This window comes from Anarhichas minor, unplaced genomic scaffold (assembly GCF_050575085.1).
Source record: "Anarhichas minor isolate MPS153535 unplaced genomic scaffold, ASM5057508v1 ptg000028l, whole genome shotgun sequence".
NCBI lineage: Eukaryota > Metazoa > Chordata > Actinopteri > Perciformes > Anarhichadidae > Anarhichas > Anarhichas minor.
Window position 1 is genome coordinate 699084 of NW_027466474.1, and position 20847 is coordinate 719930.

The 20847-nt window shown below is 40.2% G+C and overlaps 1 protein-coding gene across 1 annotated transcript in view; it reads left to right on the plus strand.

Moving 5' to 3' along the window:
- The window catches only part of pdgfc (platelet derived growth factor c), a 41031-nt gene extending 20861 nt beyond the window's left edge, over positions 1-20170 (plus strand). The window contains exons 2-6 of the mRNA XM_076103827.1: positions 4580-4772; positions 9090-9270; positions 18745-18952; positions 19116-19336; positions 20057-20170. Coding sequence (XP_075959942.1) covers positions 4580-4772; positions 9090-9270; positions 18745-18952; positions 19116-19336; positions 20057-20170 — 917 coding nt within the window. The remainder of the gene's footprint in view (positions 1-4579; positions 4773-9089; positions 9271-18744; positions 18953-19115; positions 19337-20056) is intronic.
- Positions 20171-20847: the final 677 nt, after the last annotated feature.

Genomic DNA, 20847 nt, shown 5'->3' on the forward strand with positions numbered 1-20847 from the left:
GTGTGTGCTTTAGCTTTCTTGGAGGGGTGGGGTTTTGATTGTGTGTACATTTGCTAATGTATGTGCAGTCTTCTGTGTATATTAGTATGTGTATTACTCTTTTAATCCTTCTATAATTTTGCTGTGATCATCACGAGTAGTATTTGTAATTATTATTTATTAAATAATAATAATTGTTCAATGCTTGTGTGCACTAATTTAACAGTGTGCACATGGTTCTCTTCATGTATGCGCCAGTGTTTTGGCAGGGGAAAGGTTAATGTTTAACAGCATGAATGGTTCACCCACTAACGTGTGAACAAAGCACAATGGCTGCACTGTATAGGCTCCTATTTATTCAGAGTCACTTCCTCCCTTAATAGTCGGCTCTACTTTCCTCACAGAGGGAAAAAGTAGGTCAAGGAAAAGTCATGTTTGAGGTAATTCACTCTAGGGGACCGCTACTCTGATCATTAGATGACATTGGTTAACCCCGAGAGTGAGGTCATATTCAAGTCAAAGTTACGCCCAGGATCCGACTGGTAGCGTGTCTTTGCATTTTGCAGTACACAGGTGGTAAATCAGAGAGGAAGGATATCAATGGGAAGTTTGAAAAGAGAGAGGCATGAAAAGACTATTGTTCATGATGAAGATAAAGAAAAGCTGAAGGAGAAAAAATAGGAAGGAGGCTGGTTTGTGGCCTTATGGATCTTGATCAAAGATTGGTTTGCTGCCCTACTCTGAAGGAGCACGCTCTTATGGAGTTTCTGCTTTGATGCATGTGAACAAAAGATCCACAGCGAAGAATCACACGGATAGTTCATTCTTGAGCTTCATGCACAAAGACCTGAACAAGAGAGGAATGCAAACCCGTTGTTCCCTCAAATACTGCAATTACTTGTGATGAGTGCATTGAGGATTAAGCAGGATATTTGCAGACTCTGGATTAAGCATGATTTGATCCATGCAGATCTGTGGAAAACCTTTTCATCAAGACCTATTGCTTTCATATCCAGGCATTTATTTCTGCCCCCCTTTCTCTGCAACAGTCACCTCGGATTTTCCTTTTACATTCCAGTCATCATTTACCAGATTGTCCCAATGAATTATGCACAGAGAGTTCTTAAGAGCAGACATATTATTTATAATTGTGCAAGTAGATTTTTTTTTTGTCTTGGCCACTTCTATTAATACCATATGTACCTGCTATCACACGTGCAATGCAATACATCTGGACTTGTCTATTAAAGAATCACTTTTTTTCACATTATTCACTTTATGAGCCTGTATGTTGGAGCCCACAGTAATGGGGATGTAATTAAAAACATGTCATTGTGATGGAGGGCCGAGCTTTAATGGCATGAAAGATATCGGCTTGTTTCCTCCTGAGCCAGCAAATGGATATAAAAACAGTCACTCAAACCTAGTGTGTTGCCTCTACTTGCACCAAAGATTAAAAGAGCAATCAGCCATTTATTTCAGTACTTTCTGCAAAGAAATCAAATAAATATTGACTTCCGGGGCAAAAAATTAGGTCGATTAATTAGATTTATATGATCATGTCGTTAGTAACCCTGTTAAGAGGGTGTAGTCCTGAACCACAAAATAAAGCTTTTAAGGATGTTTTATACTCCAGTGCTACATATAATGTCTACTTTATATCCTCAAGGAGTGCATGTATTATTTTTCAATAAGTTTGATTTGTCCGAAGATGGTGGCCCTTACTTGGTTTGTACTTAGATAGATAGATAGAACAACAGACTAACGGTGTTATAGTTTTGTGATTTTGATTGATTTTGGCAGAGAAACTTGAGGCCAAACTCTTCTCAAAGCCCGTTCATTGAGAAGTCATGACTGTCATTCAATCTGTTCCCACCTGGCTCACCACCAAACCAAAATGAAAACATCAAAGTGATATCTGTAATCTGAAGTAATTGTTTCGTTAAGTGTCATTGTTGTTTCATCTATTTAGACTATGTGATCGACAGAATCCGTGGGGATGCCAGCAGAGTAAGTGCGGATGTCATCAAGTTACATCTTGATTAAAATGCTGTTTTTTATTGGATCAAAGAGGGGTTGGATGCCTATCAACAAAAAAAAAGAGCACAAAATGAAAAGGCACTCCAAAAAGAAGGTTCACTGATGCCACACACATTTTTGCATAGCTAGATTTATATTATCTCATAGGAAGGCGTCTCTTTTAAGGACCCTTTAAGGACATTTTGTGTGTCATGTTACGCATTTTAAGCTTTTTGCAGGCAATTTAACGCTTTTCTCATTCCCAACTCATCGGGTGAGACCAGGCTGAACACATTGCATCGTCCATGAGCCTTTTCTCATATAACATTTAAAGTGAAGATATGTACTGTTTGAAAATATGAACAATAATGCATGAATCTAAATATAACTCGCTCTACACTACAATAAAAAAATACAGCTGACATTTGAGCCAGCTTTTGTCTACCCCTGTCTGAAATCAAGAATACATTATTTCAAAAGTCACTAAGAATTGTGGGTGTTGAATCTGCCACCTTAGTCAAATTGGTACTGGCTTTAAATTATATAACACTGAGAAACAGACAGTACCCTGCTGAAGTTGGTTTGCTCACTCATTTTCGGTGACCACTCCTTAAGACAGATTTGTTGTCTTTGGAACCTGTACTGAGAGACTCAGAGTTGCTGTGGAACCGTTATTTGACATTATACAGGGTGAGAACATGGCACAAACTTAACCCGCCTGTGTTTTTGTTTCTATTGCAAGCAGAAAAACAAACTCAGAATGAATCAGCCTCAGGGTATGAATCACCTTACATCAAATTTATGACAAAATAATGAGTAATTAAGATCAAAATGTGTTCCTAATATAAATGTGTCAAACAAGTTGCACTGGGGAAATAGTTACTCATCCGTTTAATACACTTATACAACAAACCTCCAGCAGCATGCTCCTTCTCCTGAGTGCATTAAACGCCCGATGGTTCCTTCGACAGCGAGACATATTGGATCGGTTTATGCATACTGAATGATCATCAGTGCTACAAAAATAAATACTGCTTAAACTAATTGGAATAGCCTGGGGATGGGATACATTTATCAGTGTAATCTCTGACACAGAAACAGAAACACAGCTAGCCTAGCTTCACTAAAAGTGCATTCCACCTTCCAACTAGAAAATTGTCTCAAATACTCTGTATGCACATCTGACATGCAAAGAAAACAAATTGTAGTTTAAAAAAAAATGAGGAAACCGTTTAAATCCTACATTTAAAATTCCGCAGACTTTCATAACTCTGGACGAAACCCAACTGACACTTGGTTACCAATGTGCTAGCTAACAAGTTGACAAAAGGCGTAATGTTTCACATATGTCGAACAGTAGCTGTCCACCTAAACCCATTGCTTGTGCTAAGCTAGGCTAAACATTGCATTGAAAATAGTATTTGTGTTCTGAAATTGTCTCGGCTGTGTTGAAATACTAATGAATTCATGAGAATTGTACTAAAAGGTTAGTTATTATGGAAATCGTTGATGCTACTTTCTATTGATTTTGATTGCTTAAAACTTAAAAATGTTAATATCTTTCTTCTCACGTACTTGTATTTAAATCATTTTGACCCGATGAATTGAAAACAGTCCTGCAATCAGCAAGGCTTCACGGTGTTGTCATCGAAGTGGTTTTGAGGCTCAGGTGGAAGCATCCCGGCAGTTTTTCCTACTGAAGGTGAAGAATCCTGATGTGACCCAGGGGGGCTCAGTGACGAGCTTGATCGCAGTGATTTAATCCTGCAGCCACTGGTCCCAGTGGGCCCTAATGGCTTTATGAGAGGAGCTTGGTGAAACCCATCAGGCAGTGTTCCCTTTGAAGTACTCTGCATTGAGCTAATATTTTAGATTTGTAGAGTGGTGACAACAACACGCAGTTAAACACAGGCGATAGGCTGTACATACAAATAAGGCAATATACACATTAAGGGCCCAGTGTTTAAGATTGTGTGATATCTAGTGGTGTGTAGCAGACTGCAACCAACTAAACACTGTTTAAAAAAAAAGCTCTTACTCTTGTAAACATGGCAGCAGTGGATGAGACTGAGGATAGAGCCGATGGAGTTACGTTTCCCTTTCAATTACATCTGTGTAATTACTTCCGTGCTTGTTGCAGATGTATTGATAAAGTTTTGGCTTTTTACAGGCAAATATTTTATTGCACGTACAGTATAGGCGTAGTTTCCGTCAACTCAAGTATTCACTTCACCTGGTTCACTTCACCACAGCGGCCTCTTGGCTCTCACTTCCTGTGTGTGTTTGAGTCTATGTGTGTGTGTGTGTGCAGTTGGAGAAGCTCAGCCCGACAGAGAGAGCAGAGCAGATGTGAGCTGCAGCGTGATATTAAATTACATTAAAACATTTAAAAAATACTAACACAAACACCAGTAACGTCGGGGATTATCAATACTCATAATATAATAAAATCATAAGATAAATGCCAAACCAAGGCCTCGTCAGTAAAATGATGCACCTGGGTTATAATGTATTCAATCTGAACCAATGAAACAGCTACAGTAGATGCAAAGCACAAAACACAATCTGATTTCTGTTTTAGGAGTGCAAGATTCCCATCAGGAGAAGATCATTACAGTGTCTGGAGAGGGAATGGTTCACAGCCCAGACTTCCCCCACACTTATCCCAGGAATACTGTGTTGGTCTGGAGACTGGTGGCGACCAACAACATGAGGATCCAGCTCACCTTTGATGAGAGATTTGGTCTGGAGGACCCAGAAGATGGCATATGCAAGTAAGAATATGTCTTACTATCTCTATGCTAACATCCTGATTATTAGCAACATATGTCTCAGTGAAGTTCCTGTCATTTCATTACTGTCCTTGAACCTTGGCTGGTTTTCTGGGCCTATTGTGTGCTAAAGGGTTAACATGCACTAAATACGTTGGGACGCATGGGGCATTTTCCTGCCAGGGTCCTTATCACTGATTTGACAAATGTGCCAACCTCCAAAAAGCTCAGTGTATTGTTGAAACGGTTTATGGATGTCATTCTAAATGAAAATGTTCTTTGTTTAACTTGATGAGTGATCTCCTTTAGAAGACAGGGAAGATATAGGCTTCACAGGTTGACAGGCCATATAAATGTGGGGCCGTGGTTAAAACGTGTCCTCCCCGTGTTGTCGACCACCTTTAAAGATTTACAATGTGTCCATTTGTGAAATTGCCTTTTGGTCTGCCGTAGCAGCTATTGAACATTGAAAACTAAGCAGCAGAGTGATTTGTTTCGCCCAAGACATGGTCATGATGACATGGTTCAGACTGGCATATTTTACCTGATGTAGTCGATACTTTTAGCTCCTCATGTGATTGTTCGAAAGACAGGCAACACACCTTCTGACTAGCAACACATACATACATGCATCCTCTGCTTTATTGAGGAGCCCACTTTCAATTACTGTATGGGTTTGCCTCTGTTGCCATTCAATTTAAACAGGGATTCCGAGCCCCGACGATCAATTTACCCTCAGTGCATTATGTGCAGTGCCCTGCCGTCAATATATCACAACTGGATGAGCCCAATCACTGGAAGGTGGAGAATCGCTGGGGGAGGGTGACCTCGCTAGTCATTCCTGGAGAGCCCCCTAATGGATGACAGGGTGAATGACAGTGCAAAGTTGTATGTTGGATACAGATTAACATGCATCTTTTGAGAAATCAACCGTACATATCAGATAATTAAAAGAGGATGTGAATCAGTATGCATCCACTTTCACTGATCAATGAGGTGTTTGTGATTTTGACTCAGATTTTGGTCCAGAATCTGGTTAAAGATGGATTTGGATTTAACTGTCTAAGGTGCTGCCATTCAGGATACATGACTCTGTTTGACAATATACTTCCTGTATCCTGCTTTTGTAAAAAAAAACAGTATGTGAGTGCAGGTAATCTGAGCCCCTCAGCACACTACTGTGCAAGTTGACGAATGAGGTTAGTGTTTCTGTTGAAACCCCGAGAGGGACGGTTCGAGAGTGGGGCAGGGCACGGATTGACAACTTTTGTGCCGTCCTGCCTGTACAAGACTGCACTAGTCAGCGTCCTCAGGGAGAGAGGCGAGAGACAATCACAACATCCTTTTCAAGGGTCATGCAAGGCATCGCCACGTCTACCGCTCCCACCTTCACATTTTTCACTCCTTCCCCAGACTGAGGCCCAAAAGGTGTTGATCGGATCCCAAGATACACACTCTTGGCAGGGTTGGCAGAGGGATGAATGAAGCATTCAATCACAAGCAGGAACAGAGGAACAGACATACATTCACAAGTGTATGTACTTGTCTTTCCTCTCTCCCTCTCTCTCTCTCAAACACACATTTTCTGTCCCACATGCACACTTTCACATGCACTAGCCTCTGGCCAAGTCTTCATATCTAGTTTATCTTTCATGTGTGTTTAAAAATGGATTCACAAAATGCCCCCTTTGAACTTCATTCCACTGTTATGGCAAAAAAACAACACAGTGTTATTGATACGCTGCTCTTACCCTTGTGTCACCGCACAATGTGATGCAAATAAACGTGACTGGTAATCTCCTGTCCACTGATTCACAGCAACGGCAGGGGATAAAACAAACAACGGTAGGAGATGTGTTCGGCTTTGGTAGCAAGCCTGGAGCCTGGAGCCTTTGCTAAGATGAGAGGGAAGCTGTGTAGCCGAGATGCTCATCTGCTATTCTGTTTGTCTGTGGTGCGATGAAAAGCATTCTTACCAAATCCACTGGAGGAGAGGCATATTGGAGAGGGATTGGTCTTGCTGCTGGTTGGCATGGCAGCAGAGTCGTGCTCGACGGCTCACAGACAGGACTGTTCTCAGAGAGGAATCTCTGCTCTCTGCCTTTAGTCTAAAAGGAGAGGACTAAGAAACAGTGTTTGTGTTGCTAAGCTGCGTCATGGCCGTGGCGTATCTATTAATAATGTACAAGGAAAACCACTTTGTAGGAGAAAGCTTTGTGAATATTAAACACTGTTTCCCTGCGTTGTGCATGAAGGCAAATCTATCTGTTGGTACTGTGCATAAGATTCCTTTGTCGTTCTGATCCTCTTCACCGTGACTGTACGTACAGTTTGGTATGTATGTCAGAGCATTTGTAAATCTGGGAAACCGCTGTTTGACATGGTGATTCTGAACACATGGTGATATGTAATGATCAGCGCATCCTGCATTATTGATGAGCCATCTGTCAAAGCTCTGGAGCTGTCTGAGGGCGGATTTTCAGAGAGGAAGGCTTCTCTCTTCACCGACCTCCATCGAGCAGGCAGAGAGAAGCGAAACTGATATTTTATCCCTCTCCAAAAAACATTTCATGCCAGTCTGGTTTGCACTTATTCAAATGAATGTTTAACAGTTCATGCAGTTGTCTAACATTGGTACACTTAAACTGAATAAATGGTTTTGCAAAAGCACACTTTCAGTTTTACCTTACCCAATACGTTTGTTTGTGCAGATTACAAACTTCCTGTATAACTTTCTAAATCAAAGGCAGCAGAGTCAGTGAATTTATTGACCCCCCCCCTCCCCTTCAGTTTATTTAACATCACAGAAAATCCATTTTTAGTCTCGCTCATGTCCCTCCATGTTGTTTTATTGAAACCAGCTTGAACTGAATCTGTCAAGCCTGTGCAAAATGTAAACAATGTCGTCGGAATCCAAATATCCGAATTGGCATCACTGAATGAGAGGTTAGCGTGCCTGTTGACGCAAATGGCAAAGTGATTAATCCCAGACTGCGAAGAGTCAGTGAAACAAGGCTGTATTGAATGCAATGCAGCCACTGGTTACACACAGGTATAAATAATAAAGGCTGAACTCCTGAACTGCGTGTCTTAAGTGCTGGGGTTGGTTGATGTTAGCCTTGGCACACCAAAGGAGTCTGGAGCGTGGCGTGGAGCGTGGCCATATGCTTCTGCGCTTCATGTTTACTGGTATTATGGGTTAGCAGGGTGGCCGGTGCAGAGAGACTGTCACGTAACTACAGGGTCACAAAGTTTGATCCCCACAACAAGCAAAATGCTGATTTTGTTTATATTTTACTAAATTGTAGTTTATATCATAATTTTCTTCTGTGAAATGACACTAAATTAAATGAAACTATTTAAACCCATAAAACCCATCATGTTAAATATCTTTTAAAAATGCATGTGATTTCCTCAGATACAATATTACACAAGGTTATGTGAGAGTTGCTGACGCTGAAAATAGAAATACAACTCTGAATACTCAATATGACAAAGGTTAGTAGATCCACATTATTGAAGAATTATTTTGAAAAATATATTCATGGAGCTTTGCATTCTGTACCTTTTTCATATTAATGTCCAAAAATAGTTTATCCAGCACACACCAGCAATCATGTAAATTTCATGATTTACAAGTGAGTTTTCAAACAACTGAGTCCAAGTAAAGAGGCCTGCAGTCTCCCACAATCCACACACAGTACCGTGTAATAAGCGCAAGGTTTAATTAAAACTGTATTTCATTGACAACACGTAGCATCGGTGTAATAGGCCTGTAAAAAGGCTGCATCAGCAGCAATAACAGCTAAATAGTGCGAACAGCTGCTAATGCTGCACTGTCAACCAACCTGAGATTTGTCCTCAATACACTGGCAATCCTCTGTTCATTTTTTCTTTTTTTAATTCAGGCAGTAAATAAAAAACAAATCTCATCTCTCACAGCTGGGCTATTGTAACCTTTTTTTTTTTTTTCAAAAGAGGTTAAACCTTTATTTCCCTTGGCAGCTTTATTGATATTAACAATCTCACATTCAGAAGGGCAAGGGAGAGCTGAGGAGAAAGCACCATGGCCAATATTAAAGGTGCTGACGAGCTTACGACAATCAAAAAATACAATTAAAGTTAGCATGCATGTCAAGAGATCTAAATGTACCATGTGAAACCTCAAACAAAGCCAATAGTAGCTGAAACCTGTGTTATAACTTGGACAAAAACAATGTCATGAATAATCAATCACCGTCTCAGAGTGGGCCCATAACCGGTGATGTCTTAGAGACAAACATTAACAGTTTCTGCACTATGTCTCATTCACTCTACCAGGTACGACTATGTGGAGATAGAGGATCCGACTGAGAACACCATCCTGGGTCGCTGGTGTGGGTCACAGTCGGCACCAGCTAGTCACACTTCTAAAGGCAGTCAGATCAGGATCCGCTTCATCTCTGATGAGTACTTCCCCTCTGAGCCGGGATTCTGCATCCACTACTCCATTCTCCCTGTGGTATGTACAGTGTCAATAGTCAGGAGTTGTGCATTGTAAGTTGTGGCTGTCATAGTATTTCTCTGCCTCTGTCTCCAAACTTGCACTCACATGGCAGTAACCGATGCCTCTCCATGCAAGCACAATCAAGATAATTTGCTTGTTACATAACACAGTCTTAATTTGCAATCATCCTTTTCTGCTTATGTGTTCCCAAGGGGAAAAATTATGTTTAAGCACGTCAGAGCATCTGGCACATGTACTATCTTTTATTTTATGATGTTATGATGTACACTTATACACAAACAAAACTAAATGTCCACAATGTCTGCAATGAGAGAGAGTATAGCAATACCATAAGTTTTCCTTCAAGGATTGAAATGGGAATTTTTTGTGATGGACCCTGGAAAAGTTCTAAAACGTTAGAAAGCACACAACAAATCGAAATAAATTAACTGTAAACGGTTTCAAACTCTGTCATTTTCTCATTTGCTGGGGCTAGTATTGTTTCCACTTTTAAATCGTCAAACTGTTATGTTCTGTATCACCCGTATATATAAAACCATGAACCCTGTTAACCTAATCTGTATCTGTAGATCCAGTCAGACAGACGAGGTGTCTCAATGGCATTGTTTCTTGAGATTGAGATGGAGAAAATAAGTGGCGTCACATTCACAAAGAGGTCCTCTGACCCGCGGGGGGATTCATTCAAGGCCCTGAAATGAAAGTAGGAATTAAGAGATAGAAGTGCTTTTTGTGTGAAAAATTGTCATGTTCTCTTGTCTGTTCTCTTTGCTCAAAACAACCTATCCTCCTTTCTGTTCTTCAATGTTATTTATCTTGTCTTCACGCGTAACATAGACTTTAATCACTAGTTCCATCCCTTGCTAATCTTTGGCAGATATTTATCCATCCAAGTGTGTGCATAGCATAAGCTTGAACTCATTCAGTACATCGCAAGCTTTGCTAAAGACCAGTAAAGAGCTCAAGACTCAAGCAACAACTGCAGCAAAAGTAGCAATATTTGTCAGAGTATTCTGTGAGAACAAAAAGTGAATGGCAAAGAGGGGCATTCTTATCAGCTTCTTCCTTTTCACGCCTCATGACCTCTCATTGACTTCAGTCAGACATCAGCCCGATAATCAAAGTGAATTGCCAGTTTGTTATACTTCATGCATTCAGCCCAGGGGCGGACTGGCCATCGGGAAGATGTGAAGTCTCCCGAACGGCCGATTCATTCCGGGCTGAGTTTTTATTTTTCTATTTATGATGTCAGTAGTTACTGAATGGTCCTCGGACGTGACATGGGCCAGCCCGGCCCTCGCAGTTGCAGTCAGCACAGATTGGAAAGCTGCCTGTCAGACTGGGCTAATATAACGCCTCCAATATTGAGAAAGGATACGAGCGGCCCCTCCCAATTTGGAGAAATCCTGGTTTTTGATTCAGTGCAGTGGTGACATGCTTATAGGCCTACAAACTGAGGAGGTCAGCAAGACATCCTAGAGTGTCTTAAAAATCTTCATCAGCTTCTCTTCATACCACAAAAAAAAGGTATTTAGTGTTCCGGGCACTCGCATAGAACATCGCAAAGTCCCTGAACTAGCTTAACTTTGTGTTTGTGTTATCTGGTTTCTTTTTGGGAGGAAGGGGGTTATTTTGTTCAGTTTTGTCACGAGTAATGTATCCATCTAGCTGATCATATTTTCAGTTGCTACATCCAGTTTATCTAAATGATAAGAGAAAAATGCCATATCAGAAGTTATTTATGTTGGTCAATCTACAAAACGTGTTTCATTGCTACTTAAGTAGCTAGCTCTGTGGGAAGAAAACATCATCATGCTTATTTGTGTCAACAAATCTCTTCTATTATCTTATCTGTTTTTCAAGGTAAACATCTATGAGCAACGTCAAATTTAATTGCTGAACAAACTGAAAGTGTGGGCAGTGATTCAGAGGTCCAGGGCATTACATTACCAGAAAGAAACTACAGTTTTTGGCTGCATCATTTAAATTTTAACTTTATCAGTGAGATAGAACAGCTCTGCCTTCACAAAAATGCTTGCAAAACTTCTGTAAAATTGCACGAAAAAATGTTAAAACTTCTGAGCCATCTTTGTCTTGATCCATCCTCTCCCCATTCCTCATTCTCTTTCATTGTCTCACTTCTGTCTGTCCTGGTCTTGAGACCACACCCACAATAATCCCTGCTGCCTTCGCTGACAAAAGCCCGGAGATAAACTGAAGAGACGACTGCCATGTTTTAACCTGTCATGTTTTAGTTCTGTCCACTTGCTTTAAGTAAACAGTTCTACTCCTCATTAATCCCTAATGGCCTGCAGCACTGGGAAATCTGACAAGCACAAATAGGCAACTGAGGTCACTGACGGCACTTTGTGTTCTGTCTGTAACTTTTTTTGTCTGCATCAAAAGCTTGTTTGTTTTTGTTTTGTTCTCTTTTGCTTCATACACGTCATTACAGCATTCTTTCTTCACCCTTAAAACCCAAAACAACTGACATGCTGAAAACACACTGAGTGTCAAGAGTATCAGAGCTGTATTTCTCAGAAAAGAAACGGAGATGTTAAGAGGGAAGAGTCAGTCATTATGTGTACTAGCTCCCTGTGGTAGAGCCAATACATTTTGTTGAGTCAAATAAGATCACTTAAATCACTGAAAACCAGGTTAATCTCCAGTAATGATAACTCACTCATCTTGGGAATGAATTGCATCACATTTTACAGTATATTTAACACCAATAGACTGCAGTAGATTGTGACGTTAGAGCCGCAGCCAAGGCCTTGCTCTGTCAAATAGCGAGGGATTAATCCAATAAAACACTGTTACAAGGAGTAGGTAATGAAGCAGAAGCAAACATTTTACATTGAAGTGTTGTGGACCTCACAGTAAAGAGAGATCAAATTCGGAGCAGTATTTAGCCTAATTCCCAGTAGGCTAGCATTACGGGTTAGGTATCAACTGATTCATTACCATCTCAAGGTCCACTGTCATTGCGCAATCTTGAAAACTCGATTATGGTAATACCAAGTAAACCAAGATCTTTGAATTCCAATTTTCACTGGCAGGGAGAGTCTAATTTAAAATATAGGCCCGATTGTTCTATACATTTTTTGTTAGGTTAAATTATGTTAGAAATAGGCCTGAAGTAGGCTGCAGATTTAATTATTTTCTTTGCAAAAATAAGATTTGATCTTAAAAAAAACGTAGTGTTGAAAAAAAGTGTGTTGTTTCATAACCATATAATATAATTATTTTGTTTAATCAGGTTAAGAACTGTCTAAGAACGCACTTTGAGAGATTGCGTGCATGCCAAAAGACAGAGAGGGGCGCCCACAGAAACGGCTTATTTAGAAGGCCCACGATTTTGTGTGACACCCCTGTGTATGTTTTATCTTAAGAAATATGATAACAGAGCGGAAAGCTCAAATAAAGTGTGCACTGCAGTGATCTAAGTGTGCAGGTATCAGTTTGGACATTTTGTACTTCCAGCATCTTAGTGAAGATAAGGTTGACCGGTGGTTTTCCTGCATTAGCTTAAAAAAATAAGACATTTTCCGAAATATTTAAATTTTAAAGTAAAACGCACCACCACCATCAACTATGGATGTTTTAGGATTTAAACGTCAAACTTGATTATTTTGCAGTAGAATTAAACTATTCTGCTGGGGTGCTCAAATGTCTGTCACTAAGTATATGATGGAATATGAAAGAAAGTCCCGGTCTCTTATTCCAACAGTAGAAGGTGTGGAAACCATGAGGGGGGGAAAAGGAAGCTATGGCCTCCTCACGTTCAGACCGGCTTCCCTTTGAACTAGAACAGCAGCACTCTGTTTCCTCTGTGGTCAGCTAGCAGCTTTTGGAACCTCGTGCCACGCACGGGCCAGCACTTTAGTTTATATTTAAACAAGCAATAATTCCTCCCCACCACTTCCATGGGAGAAAAAAATAAGACCCGGTCTGTAATTCACAGGAAGAGATTTTAGGAAAAGCGAAAAGGCCGAGGCAAAGAGGTTGTTAAAATATAGAAGAGAAGGAGTCTGTTGAAGGGAGCATGAGGGGTGTTGAGTGGTGGGTTAAAGGAGCAAACAAACATCATTGTCTCTGTGAGGTCCCAATCCAGAATGAAACCCCACTGCTACTGAAGATCGCCCTACCCGCTTTGTTTTATTTAACATCGAATAGAGTTTTACACACACAGACTTGAATGAAGGGCGATAGGACAGAAGAAGTAAGGAATAAAATGCAAGTTAAAGCAGATGGCAATGACCGTCAAAAGCCATGCTAACCGTTGGCATGACAAAGTGAGGTCTGTTTTTACACCAACCTCAATTGCAGTGTGTGGCGTATAGTGACAGAAAAAAACAGTTTCTTCACGCACAACAGACCTCGTTGCTTACTCGAAGCTCTCTTGTGCAAGGAAGTGGTTTGCAACGACATGTGAAAGAGAAGATGTTGTTTTCCAAAGCTCTCCCAAGATGCTATTTCAGAAGTTTCATCTCAACATAGTTAGCTGAACCTGTCATTTTAGTCACCAGAAATGTGAGCATGTGGTTGTGCAGTGTACGAACAAAGAAAGCTGGAAAAGAAGTAATCACAACGAGGTTATTTCTTGAGGGGCAGGGGTGTACCGTTTGTCAGTGATAAGAGAAACAATACAAGCTTTCACACTTTGACTCTTTTCAAAACACACAATTATTTCAATAGAGTTGTACATTGTAATCTTGTTAAATAGCCATCTGCTGCCTGTGCATATATATATTATACAATACAAGTAGACATATATATATGTTTGCTTATATTGTAATATTCACAAATGCACATTGGTTCGAACATGTTAGTTAGACCCACTGAGTCTGTAATTTATACTTTTTTCCATCCTCGGTCTTTTGGTTCTTCTCTTTTTTCATAGAACATTGACATAAACTGCAACTAACAGGACACAGATTTTCTTTAAGGCTAACAAACTAACTATTGTGTGTTATAGTGTTTCCTGTTTTAGTTTGAAAGTCCTCTCTTGTGTCTTGTCTTGTTTTACTTCCTGCCTTTATTTGTTTCCCGCCTTTGGGATTGATTTTGAATTTCACCTGTTGCTCGTCAGCCATAGTGTCACCTGCCGCTCGTTATCTCCCTCTTTTTCTTGTGCATGTAGTCTCTGTGCTCACCATGTTTTTTTTTCTGCTCGTCTTCTTTGTCTTCATTGCTACATATACTTTTGTTTATCTGTTTCCGCCTGTGTTTTACTTTGAAGTATTTTCTTTGGATCAGCCCATCTGAGTCTGCATTTGGGTCCTATCTGCCTGTGCTGCTCGCTGCACCGTGACTCACATAACAATTGCAAATTGTAGCTAATTTTGAGCCTGTTTTGTTCAGAAATATACAAGAAATTGTTTGAGTTTAGTCCTAGATAGTTCAAAATCTTAGTAAGGATTATAATCTCTATCATACTGAGGTTTGGTCAATAGCCGTAAATTTCAAACTATGATGCTCAGGAACCCTTCTAGCATAAATTTCGGACGTGTCAGAAACAGCGTGTCAATGTACGCTTATTATATATATTTATATATCGTGTCTTTCCAAAATAAACCTCTGTCTTCACAAAAAGTTGAGGCAACTATATCACTTAGGGTTGACGTTAAATTGACTGACTAGTGACTCACGGGACTAACAATACTAACGAGTCATCATGGCCTTTATTTATATAAAGGACTATTGGATTCATGACCTTCTTGCGTCACTATGTACCTCTCTTGACAGTTTCATCTTTTAGTAAACCGGAATTTTTGCACATGCTTATGATGCCTTTGGAATGTCTAACACCTGCAACAGGACCTGGACAGACATGGTGCCTCAGTGACATCTGTCATCTCAACATGTTATGTGCGGGCTATTCCACAGCTTTGCCTTACATCATTCCATTCACTCGTTTCAATCCTTGCTGTTTATATATTCTTTTAAACTGTTGACAAGTTTGGCAAAAAAGGGAAGAGCTTTTGAGATATGCTGATTGAAAACATTTTTTCTGCTAAAAAATGTATAGTGTTAAAATCATCCATCATAGATCTAGATTCACTAATTAATTTGACTTAATTCATTACTCCTCCAATACTGGCATTGAGTCATAATATTTGATACGTGACACTGTGCATGCAATTCATGCCAGCTACTGTAGTTGGTGGTCCTTTTTATTACTTTGTCTTAAACAGGAGCTCTCATCTGCTACTTATAGCTTCATTTACACCATCTTGATGTGTCTCTGAAGGATTGCTTGGCTTCTCTATCTGAAGCTGAGCTTGCAGAGAGCCGCTAATTGGGGGATTGTTGCACCATCTACATTCACAAGCTGTTAATGGCTTCCAGTGCTCGCTGAAAGCCACTGCCAAGGCTTAACTCATAAGAATCACAGCTTCCCTCTATTGTCTGGAAATACAGTTCTGCTCAGAGACAGACCTGTTTGAGTTAGTCTTTCTTTATTTGACCGGTCCTTTCTCCACAAGCATTCCTTTCACATTTGTGTCTGCTTATCATAGGTGCCAAATGACCCAAAGATGTGGTCCGTGGTTATGAAGGCAGCCTCATTAGAATGAGTCTAATCCGTGGCATGAACACAGCTGTGCATCAGCTGTATTTTTGTAGCCTGTGGTGCAGCCATGTCAAACCACTGGCATCTTATTTTTAAATCTACGCCAAACAGAGTTGAAGTCTTGAGTGCATTGCGCAGATTTACCCTTTCAACAAATCTTATGGTTTTTTCCTGTTTTACACATTTTATTCAGTGTAAAACTACGAATACACTTGCTGGTCTGGTTAGCTTATTAATTGTTTGTCTGTTGTGTCCACTGGTTCCCAACATGGGGGTCACGGCCCCCCAAAGGGGTCACCAAAGCTTCACAAGGGGGCTCGCAAGGCCTTTTTGATTTTAAGGGGTTGGAAAACGAATAATATACCGTATTTTCCGCACTATAAGGCGCACTTAAAAGCCTTTAATTTTCTCAAAAAACGACAGTGCGCCTTGTAATCCGGAGCGCCTTATATATGGATCAATTGGTTAATTGGTTGATCCATACTGGTTGTACACGGCGCTCTGTCAAAATGTTTCAGTACGACTGGTAAACTACAAAGCCGCACCGCGGTAAACACCGGTACTGTGCTTACTCCTAGTCCAACACCACTTGTGTGTATAAAGACCCCAAAATGGCACCTTTCAAGAGACACGCTTACGACGCTATTCTATTCTATGCGCCTTATAATCCGGTGCGCCCAATATATAAAAACAGTTCTAAAATAGGCCATTCATTGAAGGTGCGCCTTATAATCCGGTGCGCTTTATAGTGCGGAAAATACGGTACAGTTGACTTATACCTCAGCATTTCATTTATTTCTGTGAAGAAAACTAGACTAAACTGTTTTTGTTTTTTGATTATTATTAAAGATGTAATCACACAGGATAATGTCACGGTGAAGACCTGAATAGCTATAGTCACAGAGGCGTCCCACTCTGCATGATTGTTAAAAATTCATAAAAGTACATAGTGCAGGCAGAGAGTGGTATTAGAAATCATCTCTAATACGATATTTACAAGTATTATTCTGCTCCAAATTCATCCTAATCACTCATTTGAAATAATCTTCCTGCAGTTATTCCTTTTTAACTTTTTGGATTAATTGTACAGTTCATCAGTTGTTCTGTACTGTTATTGTTATCAATTGAAAATAGGGGTTCGTCAGTTGATAGAAAAGGAACCACTGGTGTAGTCGATCTGAAAAAAAGGACTGCATAAATATCTCTCTACATATATATATATATATATATATATATATATATATATATATCTCTGCTGGCTCTGGTGGTTGGTATGAATAAACCCGTTGGAATAAAATTATATAAGCCTCTGGATGGATAACTTTTGTCTTGGTGGTTTTACAGCACCATAAATATGCAAATGCTTTTAGCATAAGTAATAAATAAGAATCAAAACCACAAATCCTTGCAATGTTGGTGCCAACTTTTCCTCCTCTAGGCCCTATTTCTTACTGAATTCCTTCCTAATTCAGCCCTATAAGTCATCAAAGGAAGCTACAGATTCCTGGAATCATTTTCTTTTCTTTTCAAATATTTCTGCCTCTAAAGAAGCTTAAAGACGCAGCTGCCAGCAGCCGATGTTTTCAATGCTCCACAAGCTTCTTTTTTTTTTTTTTTTAGTAAGTGTCACAATGTTGCCTTCTACCTGTCAGTCACAAAAGATTAGAGAGACCAGCGAGCTGACATGTTGGACAAACGTAGCGTCACAGGACTGAAAGGTTCCACAGATTAGCCTCTTCTCTCTTGGGAAGACCAACACCCCAGGTATCAATCTTCTCTGTGACTGCACGCTGTAGCCTGGAGGCCTGGGAGCTTGAAACGAATACTACTGCCGCCTGCGGGAGCCAAAAGGACAAATGTTGTTATGCAAAGTGGGCAGAGGAGTTGACGGAGATGTGATCACATTTGACAACATAAAAAATGATGCCATCAATTGACATTTACTTCTCAACTGAACCGTGCATTGAACAGTTTGGATACAGTTATTATCATTTGTGTCTTGTTGGAGTGCACATTGTTTCGCAACCAGAGATTAGAAGTGGATTCCCAGCTTTATATGCAGGACAAGACTTTAGCTGAGGCAGGTACACACCCAACATTCCTACTGTGTTTGTCTTATATCAAGGATGGAACATTATTAATATATATCAAATACATATTTATTTATAGATACACATTTCTGTGTAAGTTTTCTACTTTCCCATCAGTTCACAGAATCAGCTGGGTGGGAAAGTGTTTGTCCAAAGCCGGTGTGGGAATGCTTTGCAAAATACATCGGTGTGTCTGTAATCGTCACGAGCTTTACACAACTCTTCTTTACACTATCAGCTCTAACACATAGTGCTTGAATTACATTCCAGCTGGCCTGGACAGTCATGGTTTCTGTTTAACTTAACAAAAGTCCAAACCACTGTAACATTTAATGAGACCCGGATCCAATTTAAACCCAATTTTAACCATGACATACAATGCACCGTAGCAGAGTCAAACTCCCCGTCTTTCTATACCTTAACTTTTTTTTTCACACAGTAGAAATAAAGCACATCTTGTCACTGCTGATAAATTTGTTCCTTCTGTGTTGTTTTCCTGTTTAAGTATTCGTAACCAAGAGAGGTCTTAAATGTCACGTAAAGTGTCTGCTCTGTAAGTATCCTGAGGCAGTTTGTGCAATGAGGCGGTTTTGGGTGTGGAAGTTAGAATATGTGTCTGTGACACAAGCATTGTATTGCTCTGGCAGAGTTCAAGAAGACTTCCCCAGTGTACAGCTCCATCAAAAAATGAAGCATATGAAAGTGATACATTGTCCTGTTGTAACTTTATAGATAAATACTGTATTTACTGAGTAAATGACCTTTCCTTTCCGTCTCTCTCCATCTCATCTGCTGGTTTTCCCGCAGAGTGTATCAGAAACCGAAGTCCCTGCAGTTCTGCCCCAATCCCAGCATGGTATTGAGGAGCTGTCGGACGCCGTGGCAGGGCTGGGCACCGTGGAGGAGGTCATGAAGTACCTGGAGCCGGAGCGATGGCAGCTGGATATGGAGGAGTTGTACAAACCTACATGGCATCTGCTGGGGAAATCCTTTATCCACAATAAGAAGGCCAGAGGTAGGACACTTTTAAACTTGTACATTTTAGAAAACAACATGATAATTTACAGTGATCATGAATTTTTTTATTTAAACAGAGCCACTGAATATGAACTCAAACTGTAAAAAGTTTGTTTCGATAGGAAGTCTTTCTGATCATGACTTCTCTGTGTCTTTTTGAGGAGGAGCTGATCTCAATCTGTTGAGGGAGGAAGTTCGACTGTACAGCTGCACTCCACGTAACTTCTCTGTATCCTTGCGTGAGGAGCTGAAGAGGACAGATGCCATTTTCTGGCCAAGCTGCCTACTGGTGAAGCGCTGTGGTGGAAACTGTGCCTGCTGCTCTCACCGCTGCTACGACTGCCAGTGTGTTCCCACCAGGGTGACGAAGAAATACCATGAGGTAAATATCGATGTGATTATGAAGTGCGAAGAACATGTAACCTGTATAGTCTTTGGATTATTAAAAAATCTAATATTTAAGTTATTATGAAATGAACCAGCAGTAAAAATGATATGGTTAAATATATTTCCTGTGCACCAACCTCAGACAAATGATCAACTATATATAGGAGATAAGTATTCATGACCAAACATTGAATTTGCTGTGCATATCCTATGATCCTATGATTGTATTTCCACCCTTTACAGTATTTCCAATTGTACACAAGATACAGCATAATGTAATAAACATGACATTTGCTGAGCACATTCATACTTCAATTTGGTGACTTCATGAACCACAATCAGGCTGACCTAACATTTTTAACCACACATCTACTGTGGTAGCAAGGCTCTCAGAAAAGCAATCTTCACACTACACCACAATATACTATAGTACTTTAATGTCTTCGGCGGTTGCATACTTGTCTTCAGATGAAATGTAATGGCAGTCAACTGTACGGCTCAGAAATTGAGAGTGAGCCTTGGTCACGGATATTATACTCTTTAGAAAAATTGGATTTCCGTGCATTGGGTCAGTTATGACTTTTTAGAAACTTTCAAAAATGTATAGGTTAATAAACTGGTATCATTTCTGAATAAAGTACCCACTGAGCATGCTTTACATGAACTGTTTGAGGGGAAGCACAGCTGTTAACTAAAGCCTCCTTCTCTTTGACAGGTTCTGCTGTTGAAACACCGAAGCGGTGTTAGAGGCTTGCAGAAGTCCATGGCGGATGTGCCCTTGGAGCACCATGAGGAGTGTGCCTGTGTGTGCAAAGATGACTTGGACTGACCTCAGACAAGCGTAATACCTGCCACTGGAATCACACAGGATGTTTGAAATTAACGGCTGCCGCTGTTGCAGCGTTCTGTATCTCATCCACTTCAGAGCAAACTAGATCGTCCCTTTATCCTGTTGTCCTTACGCTAATTGGATGAAGCAGAACAGACTGGAATCTAATAAATCTTCTAAATGGATCTGACTGCTGTGAAATAGCAATAGTGTGCTCTGAGTGCATTTTAGAAAGACAAAAATGCACTGGAGAAGATCTGGACTACTACCTATGTGCTCTGAAGACTATTTTCTTGAGCTCACAGATCAGAACATATAGGTATTTTTGCCTCTTCTTTAAGCCAGTGAGGGCTGATAGTGTCATGGAAAATAGGAGCCTCTTTGTTCAAGTACTTTTTTATGTCGAGAGCTGGCTCCAGCTGATTTACTCCCTCTGCTCCTCTTTTATTACCATCAAGGCAAAGAAAGGTGCTTTTTCATCAGCAGTTTTTTTTGCTCTTGTTTCATTACAGATTTAATCTGCAGCCACGGTAATGCTGAAATGTCTTGCTAATGAGACCTATTATGTGTAAATATGTCATCTACATTCTGTACTATCATGTCTTTTCTACCAAAGATTCTCAAAGAGAAGATACAAGTTGCACATGTAGAATCAGTTGGGTTTTGTTCATTACAAC